We start from the raw sequence: 19180 nt of genomic DNA, 5'->3' as shown, positions 1-19180 counted from the left end.
ACTGTCACAAGTCGAGGCTTAGGGGCTCGTTGACCTTGTATAACAAAGTATCACTTGAAAAATTACAGCCCCATAACCGAAGATACATTCGATGCCTGCGCGCGCTGTGAAGGCTACGCTCCCGCAGCACCCCATATTCTTGATGGATATCTCTGTATCTTGTTGCGCGAAGGAGGTTCGTTCCCCGAGACTACCTCTACGCAGCTACGACAGAGACCAGACGCACTTTTCTCAAAACCGAAGGGGGAACCATTCAAGTACTCCCCTCAGTTATACATGTGCTTGGAACCCCCGAAGAATACGTTGGTAGCCCGCGTATCCATCCCAGGATTCAGAGTTGTATTGAACCAACATTCACCTTACGCTCTCAGAATTTGTCAACTCAATAGCTCCATAAGTGAGCTTCTTGATCCAAGTCGCCCAGCTGATATGCTCCGGTACCTCATAACAACTCACGACAGCGGGTTTTTTCACATCCAGTCGATTCCCAAGCCCGGACTGACACAAACAGAGGGTCCAGAGGTATACGAAGCTTTAATCGGGATGCGCTCGGACTATCACGACCGACTCAGTTGCCGCACTTCGACGGACCAGAGTACACTCGACTGGGTTCTCTCAAGAACCACTGTTGTTGATCCCATGTCACTGGCGTCGACTTGGCATCAACGAAACGAGTGGTCAGATCGATCTTACGTAGTCCTTCCTGATCGAAGACACGTTCTCGCGGCGGCCCTCAAAAAGCCCAGCACGTACCCTGTGCTGGTCCTTTCTGTCCATCTATGGAAAGGGGCACACGCAGAGGCGCTACATGATGCGCAAAAGATGAAATCAGTCAGCCCAAGTCGAAACGTTGATACCAGTGACTCTCGCCATATTACGACATCTGCGGAGGAGGCGAAAGCAGCGTCAAGATGAATCCACAGAGCGAAGGCATAGTCTGCTATCGCTCGGAGACATTTCGAGAGATGGCCGTCCATACCATACGTTACATAGCATTAATCCTTTCACTCCTTATTTTTACCGGCTTAGCTTTCTTCACTAGATTTACCAATCTATTTAAGAGCTGGGAGGTCTTATATTATTACTGACGATGTGTAACATTGCCACATTATTGGATAGCGGAGCGGACTCAGCAGTACGAATCCGCAGACTAGAGTGTCACCTTTAGCAGCTCTTGCGTGAACCACTGGGTCCATTACGCTGACTAGAGGAGCACCGAATACATTATGCCCTGCATCCCCTGAACTCCAGGCTGTGTTGTGAGAGCGTTCGTGCGAGACATCATGGGTGTAATGGTCTTGGAGATGGATGGCTGGACGATGGTCAGCAGTCCAAAGACGGATCAGCCACAGATGATGGGCTTTGCGGAGCTAAATACTGTCGTACAGGCCGAGCCCTGGCATAGGCTCCATCACACCTTTGAATGGTACTTTGTGGTCTGATCGACCTTTCCAGATCTTCCCGGGCAGCATTATATTCTCGGGGCAGTAATTAGACCTGGCGAGATTGGGCCTGTCCTTGCTCTTCGAGTCGATGATTGGGACGTATCGCAATGTTGTTGTAAGAGTGGCACAATGAAGGAGATTGTATACCAGAGCTAAGTATCTACTAAAGCCGTTCATAAGAGCGACGAGTATCCTGTTGATAAGACTGGTTCTCGCTCTTGGTGATACGAAGCCTCTCATGCTGTGAGAAAATACTCCCACCCTTTACACTATTATTCTTTGCTGATCATCCTATCGTGCAGAACCGCCAGTGTTTTGATCTCATTCAGTGTAAGCCAGTTCTCGTTCGTGGTATCTTCTCAACCGGAGCGAGCGACATCGTCGTTGAAGCGAAGGCGCTTAGGAGCTGGCATGGGCGAAGCGATATGCAAGATGGCAGGCGAGACCAGGTACGACTGCGAGATGCTCTGAGCACCCGGGGTCTGCGGGCCCTGCTGCATCTTGATTCTCTGGTTGAGAAGAGCTACGGTGTAATAGTCTCCAGCAATCTCGGCAAGGTAACGGAGAGCGTAAACGGGACTCTTGAAGGGCTCGGCCCAGTCGACGAAGATGGGTTGACGGAGGTGATTGGGGAGACCGGGCGCGTGATCGGGAAGGTTGGCCGCAGAGTCATCTTGTAAGACGGGGTTACCCATGTTGTCGTGGAAGCCTCGGAAGCTTTCTAGCGTGGAGTTCTGTTCCAAGCGCCGGGCAAGCGGCACAGTGGATGAGAAGACCTTGTTGGGATTCTTGGATGTTGTCAGAGGCGTGTTTGCTTGAACACGGGGGCAGTGAAGGCGACGCTCTTACCCGGGGGACGCCATCGATTAACGTGGGGTTGAGTGGTCCCTGTGACTGCATGTCAATATTGGGAAAAAAGAGAAGCCGATAAGGGAGGTTGTTACATTTCGGAACCGGATGGCAGTGTGGCCACCATCCTCGTCTCTCTGATTCTCTTCGTCGATCCCACCCTGTGTGTCCATTGCCTCCACCGAGTCAACGACTTCCTCCGGCGTGTTGGGCTGAGGACCCAGCGACAGTGTATCGCTGGAATCGAGGTTACTCGGCGGGGATTCGAGCTCCGCGCCAGGAAGGGTGAGGTCGGCGATCGTCTCGTCGGTCAAAAATTTCATCCAAGAATCATCGTCGTCCCGGGAGGCGGGTCTATTTCAAGTGTTAGCTAGTTCCGTCGAAGATTATTCTCGTAAGGATTCATCACGAACTCTCCGGTATTGTTCTCGTCGCTGACAATGCTATAGCCAATGTTGCCTCGTCCGGGTCGGTAAAGGGATCCCGGATTCTGTCGAATAATGATGCTCGCCATCGGAAATGCTGATGGTATGGTGGAGGGCGCCGCGGGAGTGAGATGGCGATTCAAGAGCTAAGGTGAATTGGGAATATGCCGGATGACGGTGGAAGGACCAGAGCGGCGAAGGAAGGACCCTCGTTGACGGGAATGGGTGCCTTCCCGCTGTGTAAGTGGTCTGCTTCACCTACAAGATTTGTAGGCAGGTGAGAAGTGGCAGAAGCTGCGGCCGCCCGTGCAAGATAATGCTTAGCAACGTTATTGGCATGAGCCTCAGCCGGCATGGATGGTTTTCTCAGATTCTACATGATGGCGATCGTGGCGATGTCTAGCGGCCCTAGGCCGTCAGTTTGGCCCGCTTATTCTACAGCGTACTCGAACTATACGCTCAGAGAAACCAAGCAGCGAAGATGTCGTAATAATGAAGGTTCTCTGGTGGTTCAAGGCACATTGGCTATCCTTAGTAGATCGTGAAGGAGAAAATGATTGACCCAAGGTCTCAAGACTCAGAAGAGAAAGTTAAAGGGATAAGAAAACACAAAAGCGAATGCAAAACACAGTGGAAGTAATTGGAGAGCCGGCCGAGGATAATTTAGGGGCTAACGGGCCGGGAAAAAGTGAAGTGAGCGGTGCCTACACCATGAAAGCATCGAGCCACTGCCTAAGTCCACGAAAGGCTCATCAAGCTGGAGCTGCCTAGGTTAGTGAAGAGGTATTCAGGGCACATTGACTTTTGCAAGTTCCATAATTCACATAACTTCTTTAGGGGATCTTGATCCAGGAGACCTGGCAACGAAAAGCTTTCAAAGGTCGCTTGTCACAAAGCATTCAATTTGTAACTTCTTTTCTGAATCTCCCTCAAGAAAAATTCCCGAGGATTTGTACCAGATCACGGAGTCCGACATATTTCAAACGATCCTAAACGTCCACCTGTACACGTTGTCCCCCTACAAATTCGCTCAATGTTCTCGAGCAGAACGCGTCTATGGGCTGAATGAAGAATCATATTACTATACAGTCGACCGTAAACTCCTAAACGCCTAGGCTGCACAATCTATGGTCACGGGAAGTTATGAGTTTTCCACATGCCAGATTTCTGATTCTCTTGCATAGCCCCGGCTGTTTCGTGCTCTCCTTGGCTGTCATGACCTTGCAAATCTTGACAAACTGGCTCATCAGTGAGTATATTTACTCAGTAATCTCCAACATAATGGTCTCTTCACCGCTGTGAGTCGTTATGATGCAATCAGAGTCTGCCTCGTGAAGAAACGCTGCATCGATTGCAACAGCAATCTCGTCTATGTCAGGGCGCTTCCTTCGCACTCAAGGCTATGGCCGTCTTAAACAGAACGAAATGGGTATCATAGGTCCTTCCGCCCAGAGAATTCATCTTTTTCGTCCAATTCCGCTTCGCTTTGCAATTTAGTATTAATTGCAAAATAACATGAATTGGACCTCCCTGAGTTAAGTGTTACGAAGGCGTCACTATGATTCGTAAAAGCCGTAGCTGAGCAGAGGCCTCTTCCACTTGGGATTTGTGTGTCTGATAACCTCACCTTGATTTGATGGGAGAGAGCACATTGTGAGACCTGTTCATCGATAGGCACCAATTGATACCGTGGGAGTTTTGTACGTACAAGGCAACCTAGATTTCCCTTCCGTGAGTTACAATTTAGCCCATCGGGTAACAACATAAAGATGTGGTGTCTCAGACGTCATTATCGGAGCACCAGACGCCCGATTTATGCGTGCCCGTGTCACAAATGCAACTAGACATGGTACAACTTGACAAAGTCTGCCTTGCGAACTAGGCTGTTCACTTCCGGCTTCCAGAGAAACAATGTCCTCCCCTGGCAAGATAAATAATCCCACATTCGTCACCCGTAGCTCTTGATAGTATTTTAGTACCGCCCGAAGTCAAAGTAATAATTCCACATCGCCAGTATGTCTCGTTTTTCCATGGACAGTGATGGTCCGTCCGCCGGGTTTCCTCGTCCAGGGCATCTATATTTCAAGCCTCCTCAAGACATTGGGGAAGATGGAATCAAATGTTCAACAGACGCCAAGCGAACATCCAAAGAAGATCACAAGAAACACAACGGCGCTTGCATGGAAGAGTCCACAGAAGACGATCACTTATCATCGACCTTCTCCATACAGATGACATCTGCGGACTCGAATGTTTTTGGAAAATGTGCTATTCAGCTGAATCGACAATCGAGTCAGCCTAGAATCTTGAAGGCATGGATGCCCGAGCTGCGAGTACTGCTCTTGTCAATCTGCTTGTTCGCGGCTATCATAATAACTCTGGGAGCGTATCATGGGAAGCCACCCCCCCAGTACGATTACAACGTCAACATCAATGCAATCGTCGCCGTTCTCTCAACCGTCCTTCGAGCAACACTACTGTTTGTCGTTGGCCAAAGTTAGTAGGCGACGCCACTTGCATTGTTCTTCTCCAGCGACACAACTGACTGTGAATAGTTATTGGATAATCTAAATGGCAGTGGATGGAGGATTCGCGACCCTCACGGGATATCGAGCGATTTGTCGACACAAGCAGTGGAGCCTAGGGGTCGCTCAAATTTCTCCTTTTTACGTGGAAACCGTCTGTCAGCCTTCTCATAGTGATGTTCCATTGGTTAAGGCACTATTCTAACATATCCGCTAGAACTTTGAGTACCTTTAGCGCTTGGATCATCATTACGTACTATGCAATTGGCCCCTTCTCACAGCAGGCCTCTACAACTTACTCTTGCAGTGTGAGAGTAGGCGATGCCAAAATACGCACTACCAGCCAATGGGTACCGGGCTTTTCAACAATTCAAGTGCCTGCAGTCGATGGTCTGATGTATGGTGAAAACAGCCAGCCCCGGGACAAACCGAATCTTTTTCATTGCGACCCCGGGAACTGCACATTCGAATCACTGCACGGGTATACACATGAATCGATTGGCTTATGTAGCAGGTGTACAGATACAACTGACAACCTACGTCAAGTTGACGGCAGAGAGAACGGCACTTATTATCAGCGGGACGGCAACTCCAACTTTTCGATTAATTGGCCTCTTACCAATGACTTTTTACACACTCGAAACAGGTCTGGAGTCCACGTCTTCAACATGCAATCAATACTCCCCAAAGTCCCTATGAATCTTCATGAAGGTACATTTGGCCAGATACTCTAAGCGGAAAATATTACTGTCTCTACCCTAGCTTTCACAGTGGCTCAATGTGCCAAAGATTCTCATGTAGACAGCATGGAAGAACGAGAGTGCCACCATAGGTTTGGCAAAATTGTGCCAGCAAATGGAACTGCTCCAGGGCGAGATGTAGGGATAGTGTCACGAAACAGGAATGGTATCAGCACTTGTCAAGCACCTTTCCACGTGCTTTCTCACGTGGATATCACACTCACTTAGTATATAGACAGCTCTCATGGGCTCATTCTAGATGGGTTACTTCAAGCCACTTTAACCCACTTCATATGCCCATTGCTGCGTGCCAAAGCTCGTGACAGATAGAAGCAGCGAGCTGCAACATCCATCCCTGTATCCGGTATTACAACGCCGAAGTAATCAGCGGAGAAATCAGAGAGAGTCTGGTATCTTCTGTTGATATGAAACTAGGACGATGGATATCGGCAGACGGTTACAACGCCACAAGTCACTTCTTCGGAGTCCCCAAGTTATGTGTCGTTCAAAACAAACGATACGACTCTAGAAACCTCAGCTTGGCTCCTAACAAGGAAGCTTGGGTCAGCTTCGAGACAAAAGAAGGCTTACACAAAATTCCTTCGGAATGCTACAGAGCTATGGATGTGACAATGATCGGGACTCTGCAAGAATTTCTCAACAAATCGTTGGCGGGCGCTTGTGGCGATCTTTTCCCTCGGACGCACGGTAATTTTCCATCTGCCTTTGACCCCAATGGGCCTGTATTTATTGATGCCTTGTTGTCTTCACAAACCTGCTACAACTGGTGGCTTGATCCGTTATACTACAATGGTAACACTACCATCGGGAGAATCTCAGCAGCAATGGATGGAATGGTATCGGAACTCACAGACTATTTTCGCAGGCATACCTGGGGCAACTCATTACATGATTGGGAGGGTAAGAATTTTGGCAAACCCGACTACACGTTTGGATCGGAGTATCGAACAACCATTTGCGTCGGTGTCAGGTGGCTTTGGCTGACCTTTCCCGGAACACTGCTAGTAATGACGGTAGTTCTTCTCGCGGCAGTATACGCATTGAGCTGCCGAGATAAGGAGAAATGGCCAATATGGAAATCGTCAAATTTGCCCCTCCTTCTCTATGACATCAGAATACAACAAGGTAGCTTCGGGGAACAGAACAGCATGAGCCCAAAGGTTCCACTTCTTGGGCTCTCGGGGCTTAAAAGTCTAGCGGATACAACGGTGGCACGATTCCACCTTGGCCCGGGAGGTCCGGCTTTTGTTATTGAGGAGAGCGAAACAACGAAGTTGAAGATGCGGAAAAATGGGCATACATGATGTGCCAGAAAGGGATTATGCACGAGAATTGGAGATATCGTTCTGATAGAAGAGGTATACTGAAGTTGGCCTGTTTTCTCAAGCAATGGATTCTATTGCCACGACCTCATGACCTGGACCACTTCAAAGGCACGACGTGAAGTACCAATGTATGTATGATCTTCCATTTGTCTACAGGTGCCGCGGTCACAAGATAATGTAACGGGCTCAAGGTCCACTATGAATCAATTTTGAGCGAGGAAATCAAAGACCAGCACACTCAAATTTGAGAAGATTGCCTTCCACTATCTTCTTCTCCATACCCACGAGCGTTGGCATATCCCACATACAGCTAAGCCACCTACCTCCAAGCCAGTCCCTCTTAACACTAGTGAGATATGGGATGGAATGAGCTGCGAGTTCTGGAGTGTCTCGCATTCGAACTATAGTAAAGTAAGAAAAATGTTGAGAGGCTTATAGTGTATGAGAAGCCCTTACATTGTAACTTCTCTGGCAAATTCGAAGACAACTCGGTTGGTATGCCCCCAGGATGGATGGAAAACGCTAGAACGCCCTGCCACAAAAGCTTAGTTCATAGTCTCAAAGCCAAGGTAGTCAATCACTTTACCTGGTCACCATACTCATCCTGGACAAACTCGGTGAACCTTATCAGCGCAAATTTGGAAATGTGATAAGCCCCCCCTCCGGCACCCATGAAGTGAGCCGCCACCGACGACATGTTGACAATCGTCTTGTCGCCACCCTTGAGCATCAAAGGCAGGAACGCCTTGGTCACACGATACGTGCCCCAGTAGTTCACATCCCATGCCTTCATGTACTCATCATCGTCGGTATCTAGCAGCAAGTTAAAGGGAGCCATGTAGCCCGCGTTGTTGACTAGAATATCTAGGCGTCCCCACTCAGTCGTCAATCGCTCCGCGGCCGCCTTCACGTTCGGCGTACTGCTCACATCCATTTCGAGGGCCAACACTGTTGGCTCATTTCGTCCGGCGGTCTTTGCAGCCTCGATGATGGAGGCGACGGTAGATGAGATATCTGAGCGAGCGGCGACAGCAATGAGTGATGCGCCTGCCTCGGCGTACCCAATTGCTAGTGCCTTTCCGAGTCCTTTGCTTGCTCCGGTGACGAGGACTGCTTTCCCAGTGCAGTCGGAGGCCGTAACTGGGTTAATCTCGGGGTACGTGTCGTGATGGATGACGTCCCCGGTAAAGACGTCAACTGCGATTGATTAGTCTCCGCATTGTGATGGACCTGGGATGAAGGATAGGATACCCTTGCGCGGCGGGCCGGCCGAAGGTTGCGGAGGTTCGGACGCCATTTGTGGAGTCTTTCTCGGCTCAACGGTCGAGATATGCGACGTACTTCAGCACGATTTCAATTTTCCCAAGTGCAATTGAAGAAGTGGTTGTTATTTCACTGTTGCTGAGGTGAATTTAGCTCAATATCACCTTGCGCTAAGATCGCACGTCGGACTTCCCCATTTTGTAGCGCCATTTGTGGCGTTTCCCGGAACACTCCTGTGAGATTGCCGACCTACCGGAAGACGAAAGAGCCTAAATTATGGAAAGTAGTTTTTGCAGCACCGCTCAAGATTGTAGTTGCTTAGGTTCGAGCTGACTGGTCATCCTTGTACTATTACTCAATCATTACAACCTCGCCAACTTGGCGCTAAATCATCTGGGTGTTTGAGAACACCCATGTATTGTAATATGGCGATTTCCTACAAACTGATACTAGTCAAGGTGTTTTCTAAAGTCAGTCAATTGGGAAGGCACCTTGTCAAAGTATGTTCGCGTTCAGGCATACCCTTTCGGGCTGCATAAGCCGTAGAGTAATATAATTCACAAAATGCCGGGGACTCTATCAAGCTGCGCCACTATTACAGCCTCTATTCAACCCCGTAAAGCTGGATGTACGTCTTTCCCATTGGCTGTCAGCGAGTCACGACTGCTTGGTCAAGGCCATTAGATTCCTACGACTGCCAAGAACGCTCAACAGGAGGTGCCAGATCTAAACGAATGCGAAGGTGAATCCAAGTACTCGGACTCCTATATGAATAAGCTCACCTTGAAGCCAGCGGCGACAACCCGTACTCCATAGACGGTGAAAATTTGCTGAGCAGAAATCTAGACTTCTCAGGTTGATCAAGCATAGAAAAGAGCGCTCCTCAGTAGCTCGACGTCTGTTGACAGTACAGCAATGCCTTGCAGCAAACCGAGCCACTCGCATTGAATTATGGATACGAGCCATGACTTCCAAGAGAGACAAGGCTACGGATGGAAAGCCTGCTGCATGGGAATGCCTTTGATTGAGGGCAAGACGGGTTGTCACGATGGGGTGCTGCTATTATGGTCCTCTCGGCGGACTATGAAGTCCAGAAATGTCAAAGACGTAGACCTGGTAGCTGATATCATCTATGAGAAGTAGAAGAATCAAAGAAGCCCCGATGACAGATTGAGAGGCTCCAGCTTCACCTCTTTTCCTTCTACCAATACTATCGCCTCTCAAGTTTTCCGCATATTCACTTGGCCACCATGTTTGGACAAAAGCTGAACGCGGGCTGGATTGGTATGAGTTTCGTCGCCTTCGGCTCCATTCTGCCTATCCTAGCGCATTCAACGAAACCTCCGAAGGCAGCTCATGTTCAATCCTCTCGGGCAACTCATGTTCAGTATGTCCCTCCGGAGGCTTTTAATGGCAGTGTCATTCCATCCTTCATCTCCGACGACTTTGGTTTCGACGGCGCCAGGATGTCGGACTACAACAAGAGTGTGTGGGACTGGTGGTACTTCGACGTCGTTTCACCAACTGACAACTCTTCAATTACCATCCTCTTCAACCTTGCTTTCGAAACCGGCTTGCTGGGTGGCAGTCCAACAACTGCTGCGAACACGGACATCACGGGCACTTTTGAGAACAGCACAAAGTTTTCCTACTCGACTGAAGCACCCAAAGACGCTGTTATCGTTACTGCACACGAGGGTGGCTCATCTGGTAGCTAGAACGAGGCCGGAATGGCGTGGAGTAGCTCTCCGGACATGAAGACTTATGTTGTATCCATTGAAAGTCCTCTGATCAACGGCACCGTGACATTTGAGTCCAAGGTGCCGCCTCACTATCCCTGTGGCCCTAAGGAACTTCGATCAAACCTCCAGACTGCGAAGAACTTTGGCTGGGCCAACGCCGTTCCGGATTCGGATGCGGTTGTTGATCTCATAGTGGGCGGTGAGCAAGTCAAGTACACTGGGTACGGGTACCATGACAAGGTGAGCCAAGGCATTTCACCGTCTTGTTCCAATTCCCAACTGGAGCAAAGCCCTCTTTTCGAATGCTGACAATTGTTGAACACAGGATTGGGGTGACAGGCCATTCGTGGAGAGTTTCATCGACTGGTATTGGGGCCATGCTCGTCTTGGCGACTACTCTATCGTCTGGTTTGACTTTATTGACGACGAGTTAGTCAACACTGTCAGCTCATACGCGTCGAAAGACGGAAAGATCATCACCGCATCTTGCAAAGAGGGAGCTGTCAAGGTGCGCCCAGTCGACGGGCCGTACCCGCCTGTTGGGGATGGGAACTTTCCCTCCGCGTTCAACATTGTCATGGATCTTGGAAAAGAAGGCATTCTCAATGCCACAGTCACCCGAGAATTAACCGTTCTGGAAGTTCCCATCTATGAACGGTGGACAGGACCCGCCGTAGGATCTATCAATGGCGGTCCGGAGATGACTGGAGTTGGTCTATGGGAGGAGGTTAACCTTCTCAATCCCTTGGCGTAGAACTTGTATGTTGGGCGGGAAGTAGACAGGGCCAATTGCGGCGGACACCCGCAGATAGTCTAGTTGATCTCGTTGAAGACCCCCTCTACATCAAATTATCTTGGAAAACCCCTACGTTATTCACAAAGCACACAATTTCCAGGGTTCTACGATACATTCAGTAAGCAGCTAATGAAGTGAATCTTTCCAGCTTTTGGTGTACGGAAACTTCTGTTCGAGAGGCTGGCCATCTCACCTTCCAAGAATTAAGAGGTCAGCAGACTATGTGGACAATCAACGCATGCTGACTGTTTCCACGGCTTTGATTGACTCATCCACATTCTGCAAAAGCAACACGTCACATTGGCCGTTGTTTTCTCGGTCCGGACGCTCGTATCTCAGTTCTCAAAGCAAGAATATTCATGGTCATGACTTACAAGTCGTTAAAGTGCGTAATAATCATAGACAACAGCTTTCATGCAGTATGTGCGTGCACCCCCTGTGCCTCAACATCATGGTGTTTAAAATATGTACAAGAAGAATTCCATGATGATCATCACATCATCTACTCAAGACCAACGCTAATGGCAGCCAGCGAGTAATCCATGAAGCCAGCGTTTGTGTCCAGAATGTTGGTGTTGAACTCAGCTGAGGTCGGGTAGAAGTTACCAGAGGGGCCGAACTCCAAGGTGTAACCGTAGACCTTGTTAACACCGGGCTTGGCCCAGAAGCGGGAGAAGGAGTAGTCGTCACTGGCACCGGACGTGGGGTACAACCCAACGGCCTGGATAGAGGTGTAGGCACGGCCGCCGACAGCCTTCATGGCGTTGACCATGGCTGTACCGACGGTTCTGATGTTGCTGAGATCGGTGGAGGGGATGTATTCCTTGTAAGCGGAGTCGCCGACGGGGCCGCGCTTGCCGTCGTAGGCGGAGTTGAGGAAGTTCATGGTAGTGGTGGTGGTCTGGTCGTCGTCGTCACCCCAGCTGTAGAGGAGGTCGCCGACGGCGGAGTGGATGTCCATAAACCAGCGGATCTTGGGGAAGGAGTCGTAAACGGAGACGAGGTTCTTGGTCTCGGGCTCGGACTCGGCGGCGGTGCCGTAGAACACCTCAGAGCTGGGTGAGGTGGAGGCGGGCGCCTCGGAGGAGTCAAAGTACTTCTTGAAGTTCCAGAGGAAGTCAAAGTTGCGGTTGATGTCAACACCGATGGAGCTGCCGCTGGAGCCGGACTTGGTGTTCCTGTTCTTGCGCCAGAGAGAGCCGGAAGACTGGTCGTAGGCGACACCATCGGCGTTCACGAGTGGGAAGAAGACGATACCGGCGGCGAGGACGCTCTTGACCTGGGCGTTGGTGTAGGTCTTCTTGCCGTAGGTCAAGCCGCTGCCAGACTTGTTGGCGGCGAGCAAATCGGAGATCCAGTAGATGATGTTGTCGGGTCCACCGCGTTCGCGGGCATGGACGGCGGCGCTGAAGTACAGGTGGTACTTTGACTTGTCGGTTCCGGCGCCGACGTAGTAGGCGTACTCAGTGGCGCCGTTGAAAGTCTTGTAAGGCAGGGTGACGGATCCAATGCCGTAGTTCTTGACGAGGGCGTCGCAGGCCGACTTGATCTCGGCAACGTTCATAATGCTGGAGATGGTGGTGCCTGAAGCCTGGGTTCCGAGACCGACAGGGGAGATGGTTCCCGCGCTGAAGCGGTCGCCGGTGCCGATGGGTGCGTTGGCTCTCTTGCTCAAGTCTCTCCTGTGGATAGAGACCTCGGGCACAAGCTCGTATTCCTTGGAGAGATAGTCAATCTGCTCCTCGGTGAGCCAAGCGTGGAGCTTGTAGTGGCTTCCATCCTCACTGGGCTTGGCAACTGCCCTGCAACCAAAGTCAAGAGTGTCATTGCGAACAATGTCCCTGTACTTAGTCAGTATCAAACTTGAGAGGAGATGATGAGGTGTTGTTACCTGAAGCTCTCAGGCGTGGGTCCCTGCAGGTATACAGGGAGCAACTCTCCGAGCACGACAGTGCTCTGGAGGATCAGAGACGCGATGAGAGAGTACTTCATGGTGATCGAGACGATGGGAAGCGGAAGGATGCGAAGGATGCGAGAGGAACGGCCCGTCGCCAAGTGTGCTTAAGGAGACGGGGGATTCGGTCTCCTTTCATAGTCGTTTCCATGATGTCCACAGCTGCTGGCTTTGTCTCGGCTCGGCCACAACATCTCATTCAAGCAACTGGCTACTCACAAACCAGTTCTCGCTCTTAAAATCTACCCCATGTCTCCATGTCCACAAAATTAGCTATCATCGTGGCCAATCATAAGCTTAAATCCCCCCGGCACGCTCGAGGATCGCTCATGCGACCTGCCCCAACAGGCATAGCGTCCTTCTGATCTTGGTAGGTGGCTCGAATCATTTATATGAGAGCAAACGGCGCCCCGTACGTAAAGCGGTAAATGGCCTGAAATACCGCGTTCAAGGAACTTTGTCTAGCACGAATTCACAATGTCACCTTCCTCCACGGCTGCGAACAGCGGCGAGAACCGATCGCGTGGACCTCCTCATTGTGTTCCCGCTCCCGAGGTGGGGTGTTGACTGCCGGAATTTGCGAGACCAGGTTCAATGCTTTCATCCTTATTTCGTGGGATACATCTTTGCAGAAGTCTTAGCTGGTAAGGCTCTGCGGAGGTTGCCGATATTCCACGCCTCCTCCGGATCTCAGAAGCAAAGGATCTTTGAGTTCCCTTCTAGGGTCTGCTTACTTTTGTGACGTATGTTCGATGCACGTAAGACCACTGACTAAGGATTGCAAACTTGCGCCGTTTTTCTATGGTCCACACAGTCAAGTGGCCTCAACGGTGAATGCTACAGACAATGAGTCAAACGACTCAATTACTTGATGAACACCGGCGCACAACGAGTATCAAATAGACCACAACGATTGTTTGCCATTGGTATCACGTCTTGGCACCGGCCTACAGCCCAAAGCTTCAACCATGCTGTCATCCTCACTGCTCAAAGCAACCATTTGCCTCATTTGGCCCGCTTCGGAATGGACACCATGTGGACGGGAACCAGCCAGCGCGATCCCGTCGCTCCTGGATGCTACACTCGACGATCTCAGCCACGGCTTGGATAGTGAAATTTTCACTAGTGTCGACCTCGTGAACGCTTACATCGCGCGCATAGAAGAGACTACACCGACCCTCAACGCCGTCACCGAGATTAACCCGGATGCCGTCTCCATCGCCGAAACTCTGGACCTCATCCGCCGACAAGGCGGACCGCTCCTCGGGCCTCTACACGGCGTCCCCGTATTAATCAAGGACAACATTGCAACGGCAGATAAAATGAACAACACGGCCGGCTCTTACGCTTTGTTGGGTGCTAGAGTCTCCGAGGACAGCACCGTCGCCGCCAAGCTCCGGGAAGCGGGGGCGATTCTGCTCGGCAAGGCACACCTGTCGCAGTGGGCCGAATGCCGGAGCTCCAATTCGAGCAATGGGTGGTCAACGTATGGCGGTCAGACCCTGGGCGCATATTACCCCTTTCAAGACCCATCGGGGTCATCGGGGGGCAGCGGCGTCGCGTCTTCAGTCGGTCTCGCGTGGGCGTCTCTTGGGACTGAGACAGCCGGCTCAATTCTATTGCCCAGTGACGTCAATAACGTCGTAGGTATCAAGCCCACTCTTGGTCTCACCTCCCGGTACCTTGTCGTACCAATTTCGGAGCACCAAGATGTTGTTGGACCAATTGCTCGGACTGTGAAAGATGCTGCTCATCTCCTGGGAGCCATCGCCGGGGCAGATCCCAACGATAACTACACGTCGGCATTCCCTTTCCAGAAGACCCCGGACTACGCCGCGGCATGCGTGGAAGGAGGACTGTTGGGCAAGAGATTGGGAATCCCACGCCATGTCCTGCACGACTCCCGAGGCGCCCCTCCCTCCAACTACTCCGTGACGGTATTCGACTCGGCCGTCGACATTCTCAGGTCCGCCGGTGCAGAGATCATCGACAACATTGTTCTACCAGGATACAACATGACGGAGATATCACCGCTTCTCACTAAGAGCTTACACGCAGATTTCGCCGTTGCCATAGAAAGGTACTTCGGACAATTGAAGTACAACCCGTATAACGTTAGCACGCTTCGTGAGCTCCGGGATTGGACTCAGCACGACTCCCGAGAGCAGTGGCCGGAGAAGAACACTCTCTCGTGGGACAACAACCTGGCAGAAGGTCTACGTAACACAGATCCGGAATTTTGGGATGTCCATCTCCGGCTTCTGTATCTGACTGGGCCCCAAGGATACGCAGGAGCTCTCAAGAACCATTCCCTAGACGCGATAGTAATACCGACGGCGTTTGTTGTGATGAATGCTGCCATATCCGGCACCCCGGTGATATCGGTTCCGTTTGGAAGGCATCCGGACAACACTGCCATTATCAAAGACAAGACTGGGACTCTCAATGCCGTTGCCCCCAACTTGCCTTTTGGCATTGGTTTTGCGGGGGCTCCGTTCAGTGAAGAAACACTGATTAGCATCGCGTATGCCTTTGAGCAGAAGGTTCAGGCTCGGAAGGCCATTAAGCCTTACATCCAGCCCAAAACCGACCTAGAGGACATAGTCAAACTCAGAGCTGGGGTAGAAGCAAGGCTAGAGCTGTGATATAGAAATTGCTTCTTAACAGAGATTCACAGTCAACGATGATGCCAGGTTTTGGTCTAGATTGAGCTACCATAGTACGGCGTTCATCAATCCCCATGACGGCATAACTCCTCACCATTGTGTCTTCAAGCAAGCAAGCCACATTGCATCACTGATCAATGTTCGGGACTTTACCGGAACCCCGCGCACCGATTTACGGCGGCGGGTATCTAACCGGCCCTGAATGCAGGCCCTCCGGGTCGGATTCCGATCGCATCACAGTGGTTCCCCGCACTCCGAGAAAGCTCCGAGACCTTGTCGGCAGCGCACCCGATCTACGATCCAGATGTCTTATATCAATGAACTTCTATCGTCAAATCATGGAATCCAAACCTTTGTGATTCAAATTACAACTTGAAACCAATTCTGAAAAGTGAGTTTTGTTGCACATTCTTGAGATTCGAAAATACGTGAATCTGACCTTTGTCTTATCAGTGTCTGGAAACCTAGTCCCTCTCACCGTTATCAAGGGCGCCGGCCATGAGTATATCCCCCTTCCGGAGGGCGAGAACGCAACCGTTGCCGATTTCCATTCGTAAGAAATCTTGGGTCTATAAAGTGGAAGGAAATTGCTAAAGCGACACTAGAATCCGAACAAAGACAACAGACTCACCTGCCCACTTCACCTCCGGGTTCTACAAGATTGTGGCAGGACCCGCCCGTCCCGCACACTACAACTTCGAGGAGACCAAGTACGTTCTCAATGGTCAGATCGATATCTTGGTAAGTCACTTTGTAACTGTGAGAAGCCCTTGGGCACAAGAGACAGTGCTGATTAGCGCGACTTTGTCAGGATGAGGCCACCGGAATCACCCACCATCTAGTCCCTGGAGACTTTGCTTTCTTCCACGTCGGATCCAAGGTCAAGGTAAGCTGATATTCCACTATCATCTCGATGGATTCAAATCTCACGGTCTATTCTCTCTCTAGTTCTCTACCAAGTCAGAAGGCCTTGCTTTCTACGCCGTCACCCGGCCCGTCAGAGTCCCCCACCCGAACTTGAAGGGCCGTGAGGAGGAAACAAAGTCCAAGTTGTAAATCAGCAGAAAAAGCGAAACTGGCAAGCGAACTTGAATTATAGACAAACATCGTTTACGCAAGAGACCACTCTTGCCACCACACTTAGAGGATCTGTGGAGCACCTTTGGTGACCTTGAAACCACCAGGGGAGAGTTCCTGGAACACGCCCGTCGGATCATACTTCTGAGAGATTGATCTCAAGCGGTCCTTGTTATCCTGACCATAACCAGCAAACGGGTCCTGGAACTGGCTGGCGTAGTTTGTGTACTTATAGCCCGAAGCAAGGCCCATCTCATCTGCCACCTTGTTGATTCTCTCTTCCATACGCTGCTGGGCTCTGTAAATGGCATCGTCGTCTTTCGCATTTTGCCACCTCGACCATAGGTTGACAAATCCAAGAGGCCTCGGCTGTCCTCCAAGTCCGTGGGTATTGCCGCCGTTTCGCTGCATTAATTCGAGCTGAGACTTGGTGATGGCCTGGATCTGGATTTGCTGGATGGAGATGGAAGCAAGCGCGCTGGCTTCTTCATTCCAGATCTCGAACACGACTTGCAGTAAGTCAGCGTCGAGGACGAAGGAAGTGGTCCACAGAGAACTTCGCAAGACACTGGCGGGGAACAGGAGGTTCTCGGCAATATCTGCGTGGAAGACATTAGTCGGTTCGACGGCTGATGGCTTGGAGTCGTAGAACTTGTCAACGACGGGAGGGTGAGTGGTGTTGTCAAACGTCTTCTGGTGCACTAAGATTGCGACTCCGATGGGAGTGCCGTTCGCTTGTGCATTCCAGGACAAGACTGCCGCGTTGCTCAAATCCTTGGGGGACTGCACTGTGCCCCAGTCCGCGAAAGCTGCGTTGGCCGTGTTATTTTCCGTGGCGTTGTAACGGAGCTTCGCGTACCACATCTTTTCCTGTTGGAATGTATTGAACTTGAACTTGGTGACGACACCGAAGTTGCTGCCACCTCCTCGAAGAGCCCAGTAGAGGTCTGGATTTGATGTTGTGGATGCAGTCACAATTTCACCGCTAGCCAAGACGATCTCGAACTCGATGACGTTGTCACAAGTCCATCCATAGCGATTGCTGAGCCAAGAAACGCCACCTGGATTCGTGTTAATAAGGTTCTCATTGACGTTGAGCCAGGAAGTCGGATGTGGGAGATGACTTACCACCAAGGGTGAGTCCACCGACGCCTACACCAAACATGCGACCGCCAGGGATGGTCACCCCGGACTTTTGAAGGCTCTCATATGTGGAAGCCCAAGTATTTCCAGGCTCTACGATCGCTGAGCTGTTGTCTTCGCTCAGTGTAATACCATTCAGCCGAATTAGATCGATCACAAGACCTCCCTCAATTGTCGAAGCTGTGTAAGAGTAGTGACCTCCACTCTTGACTGCAAACTGACAGCCTGTCCTCTGAACATCTTTCAGGGCGACTGAGACCTCAGTGGCATCGAGAGGCCGAAAGAAGCAGGAGGGAGATACGTCGCCTTGGATAGTAGACCAGAAGCCTTCCCGGGACGCCACATAGTCTGTACCGTTGGTTGCACCGAGGTTGACCTGGTCAGGGAACTTGGTGGCGAGCTTTTCGCACTGTCACTTTAGTAAGTATGAGTTCTCCTGGTTCAAGACCCCATGAGAAGGTTGACCTACCGTGACCGAGCAACTAGCGGAGCTGGCAGATGAACGCCATTCGAGATATGGGTGGCCAGCAGCGTCCGAGGAACCGGCGGCTAACTTGAACGCCGTTCCAATAAAGAGAAACGAAAGGGACTGTGGTGATAGTAACATGACTGGCTCAAGTGTTGGGCGCTGTTACGGTGGTTGGTCAAGTTTGCCTTATCAACTCATAAGCTGTCGGAAGCCTGCCATCTTTGTACTACTTGTTGCCCTTCCATGACAAGCAATCACTCCGGACTTTCCTCTAGCGAGGATACCGGACGGCATTGTAGCAAAGGAACACGGGGTTTTAATCGGGCTTACCGGGACAGGATGTCAATAGTTGGGCCCTAGTTAAAGTTTGCCAAGTTAATATCTTTAAAGTCTTAAGCCCAAGCTAAGCGCTTCGGCTAGGCTTGTCTTCCACTGTTGGAGTATCCCAAAGGAAGCTGCTATTGGTCGGAACAGTGATGGTAGCATTTTCTTGATTACACGGTCCTATTTTCAGGGGCAAAGTTTTGACATTTTTACGCTGAAGGTTGAAGGTTAGCGACTTCAATATTGTTGCTCGCGTATTCGGTGTACGTGAGAAATCTGTCACGGAGTCTATCGCAAGTTTGACGGATTCCGTGGTCTGCAGTGATTCTTCGGATCTAGACCACACCTACTCATCAATGCCTTGTTCGAGAGTGGTGAAGGGCTTGAGCCTTGAGAATGATGGTCTTCTCGTCTTT

The 19180-nt window shown here is 50.7% G+C and overlaps 10 protein-coding genes across 10 annotated transcripts; 6 read left to right on the top strand and 4 right to left on the bottom strand.

The window, feature by feature from the left end:
- Positions 1 to 34: 34 nt before the first annotated feature.
- Positions 35 to 1252, top strand: BDP55DRAFT_661347 (uncharacterized protein). Its single transcript, XM_060574721.1, has one exon. It carries the CDS (start codon positions 277 to 279, stop codon positions 913 to 915), a length of 639 nt encoding a protein of 212 aa, XP_060430505.1. The 5' UTR covers positions 35 to 276; the 3' UTR covers positions 916 to 1252.
- Positions 1253 to 1804: 552 nt separating this feature from the next.
- BDP55DRAFT_631134 (uncharacterized protein) lies at positions 1805 to 2808 on the bottom strand (the record flags this gene model as incomplete). The annotated part of the gene is made up of 4 exons (XM_060572249.1): positions 1805 to 2233; positions 2295 to 2333; positions 2390 to 2648; positions 2708 to 2808. 4 exons carry the CDS (start codon positions 2806 to 2808, stop codon positions 1805 to 1807), a joined length of 828 nt encoding a protein of 275 aa, XP_060430504.1.
- Positions 2809 to 4836: 2028 nt separating this feature from the next.
- BDP55DRAFT_105180 (uncharacterized protein) lies at positions 4837 to 5306 on the top strand. The gene is made up of 2 exons (XM_060565336.1): positions 4837 to 5205; positions 5266 to 5306. The coding sequence occupies exons 1-2, from the start codon at positions 4900 to 4902 to the stop codon at positions 5272 to 5274; spliced, it is 315 nt and encodes a 104-aa protein (XP_060430503.1). The 5' UTR covers positions 4837 to 4899; the 3' UTR covers positions 5275 to 5306.
- Positions 5307 to 6409: 1103 nt separating this feature from the next.
- BDP55DRAFT_741759 (uncharacterized protein) lies at positions 6410 to 7343 on the top strand (the record flags this gene model as incomplete). Its single annotated transcript, XM_060580449.1, has 1 exon — positions 6410 to 7343. The coding sequence occupies one exon, from the start codon at positions 6410 to 6412 to the stop codon at positions 7307 to 7309; it is 900 nt and encodes a 299-aa protein (XP_060430502.1). The 3' UTR covers positions 7310 to 7343.
- A 39-nt stretch (positions 7344 to 7382) lies between these two features.
- BDP55DRAFT_661342 (short-chain dehydrogenase) lies at positions 7383 to 8734 on the bottom strand. The gene is made up of 4 exons (XM_060574720.1): positions 8582 to 8734; positions 7917 to 8527; positions 7787 to 7862; positions 7383 to 7731 (listed from the first exon to the last, which is right to left on the bottom strand). The coding sequence occupies exons 1-4, from the start codon at positions 8625 to 8627 to the stop codon at positions 7553 to 7555; spliced, it is 912 nt and encodes a 303-aa protein (XP_060430501.1). The 5' UTR covers positions 8628 to 8734; the 3' UTR covers positions 7383 to 7552.
- A 1109-nt stretch (positions 8735 to 9843) lies between these two features.
- On the top strand, positions 9844 to 10311 carry BDP55DRAFT_727825 (uncharacterized protein; the record flags this gene model as incomplete). The annotated part of the gene is made up of 1 exon (XM_060579353.1): positions 9844 to 10311. The coding sequence occupies one exon, from the start codon at positions 9844 to 9846 to the stop codon at positions 10309 to 10311; it is 468 nt and encodes a 155-aa protein (XP_060430500.1).
- A 36-nt stretch (positions 10312 to 10347) lies between these two features.
- On the top strand, positions 10348 to 11089 carry BDP55DRAFT_727824 (uncharacterized protein; the record flags this gene model as incomplete). The annotated part of the gene is made up of 2 exons (XM_060579352.1): positions 10348 to 10575; positions 10661 to 11089. The coding sequence occupies 2 exons, from the start codon at positions 10348 to 10350 to the stop codon at positions 11087 to 11089; spliced, it is 657 nt and encodes a 218-aa protein (XP_060430499.1).
- A 118-nt stretch (positions 11090 to 11207) lies between these two features.
- On the bottom strand, positions 11208 to 13268 carry BDP55DRAFT_580854 (zinc carboxypeptidase). The gene is made up of 2 exons (XM_060570817.1): positions 13023 to 13268; positions 11208 to 12972 (listed from the first exon to the last, which is right to left on the bottom strand). Exons 1-2 carry the CDS (start codon positions 13121 to 13123, stop codon positions 11634 to 11636), a joined length of 1440 nt encoding a protein of 479 aa, XP_060430498.1. The 5' UTR covers positions 13124 to 13268; the 3' UTR covers positions 11208 to 11633.
- A 785-nt stretch (positions 13269 to 14053) lies between these two features.
- Positions 14054 to 17249, top strand: BDP55DRAFT_741757 (amidase signature domain-containing protein; the record flags this gene model as incomplete). The annotated part of the gene is made up of 6 exons (XM_060580448.1): positions 14054 to 15706; positions 15753 to 15804; positions 16205 to 16304; positions 16357 to 16492; positions 16563 to 16637; positions 16700 to 17249. The coding sequence occupies 6 exons, from the start codon at positions 14054 to 14056 to the stop codon at positions 16805 to 16807; spliced, it is 2124 nt and encodes a 707-aa protein (XP_060430497.1). The 3' UTR covers positions 16808 to 17249.
- Positions 16774 to 18578, bottom strand: BDP55DRAFT_741755 (uncharacterized protein; the record flags this gene model as incomplete). The annotated part of the gene is made up of 3 exons (XM_060580447.1): positions 16774 to 17889; positions 17957 to 18380; positions 18441 to 18578. The coding sequence occupies 3 exons, from the start codon at positions 18576 to 18578 to the stop codon at positions 16892 to 16894; spliced, it is 1560 nt and encodes a 519-aa protein (XP_060430496.1). The 3' UTR covers positions 16774 to 16891.
- Between the last annotated feature and the right edge of the window lie 602 nt (positions 18579 to 19180).

The sequence above is a fragment of the Colletotrichum godetiae genome (assembly GCF_030913485.1).
Source record: "Colletotrichum godetiae strain CBS 193.32 chromosome Unknown BDP55scaffold_17, whole genome shotgun sequence".
NCBI classification, from domain to species: Eukaryota; Fungi; Ascomycota; class Sordariomycetes; order Glomerellales; family Glomerellaceae; genus Colletotrichum; species Colletotrichum godetiae.
Note: the sequence above shows the minus strand (reverse complement) of the source record. Positions and strands in the feature narration are given on the sequence as shown.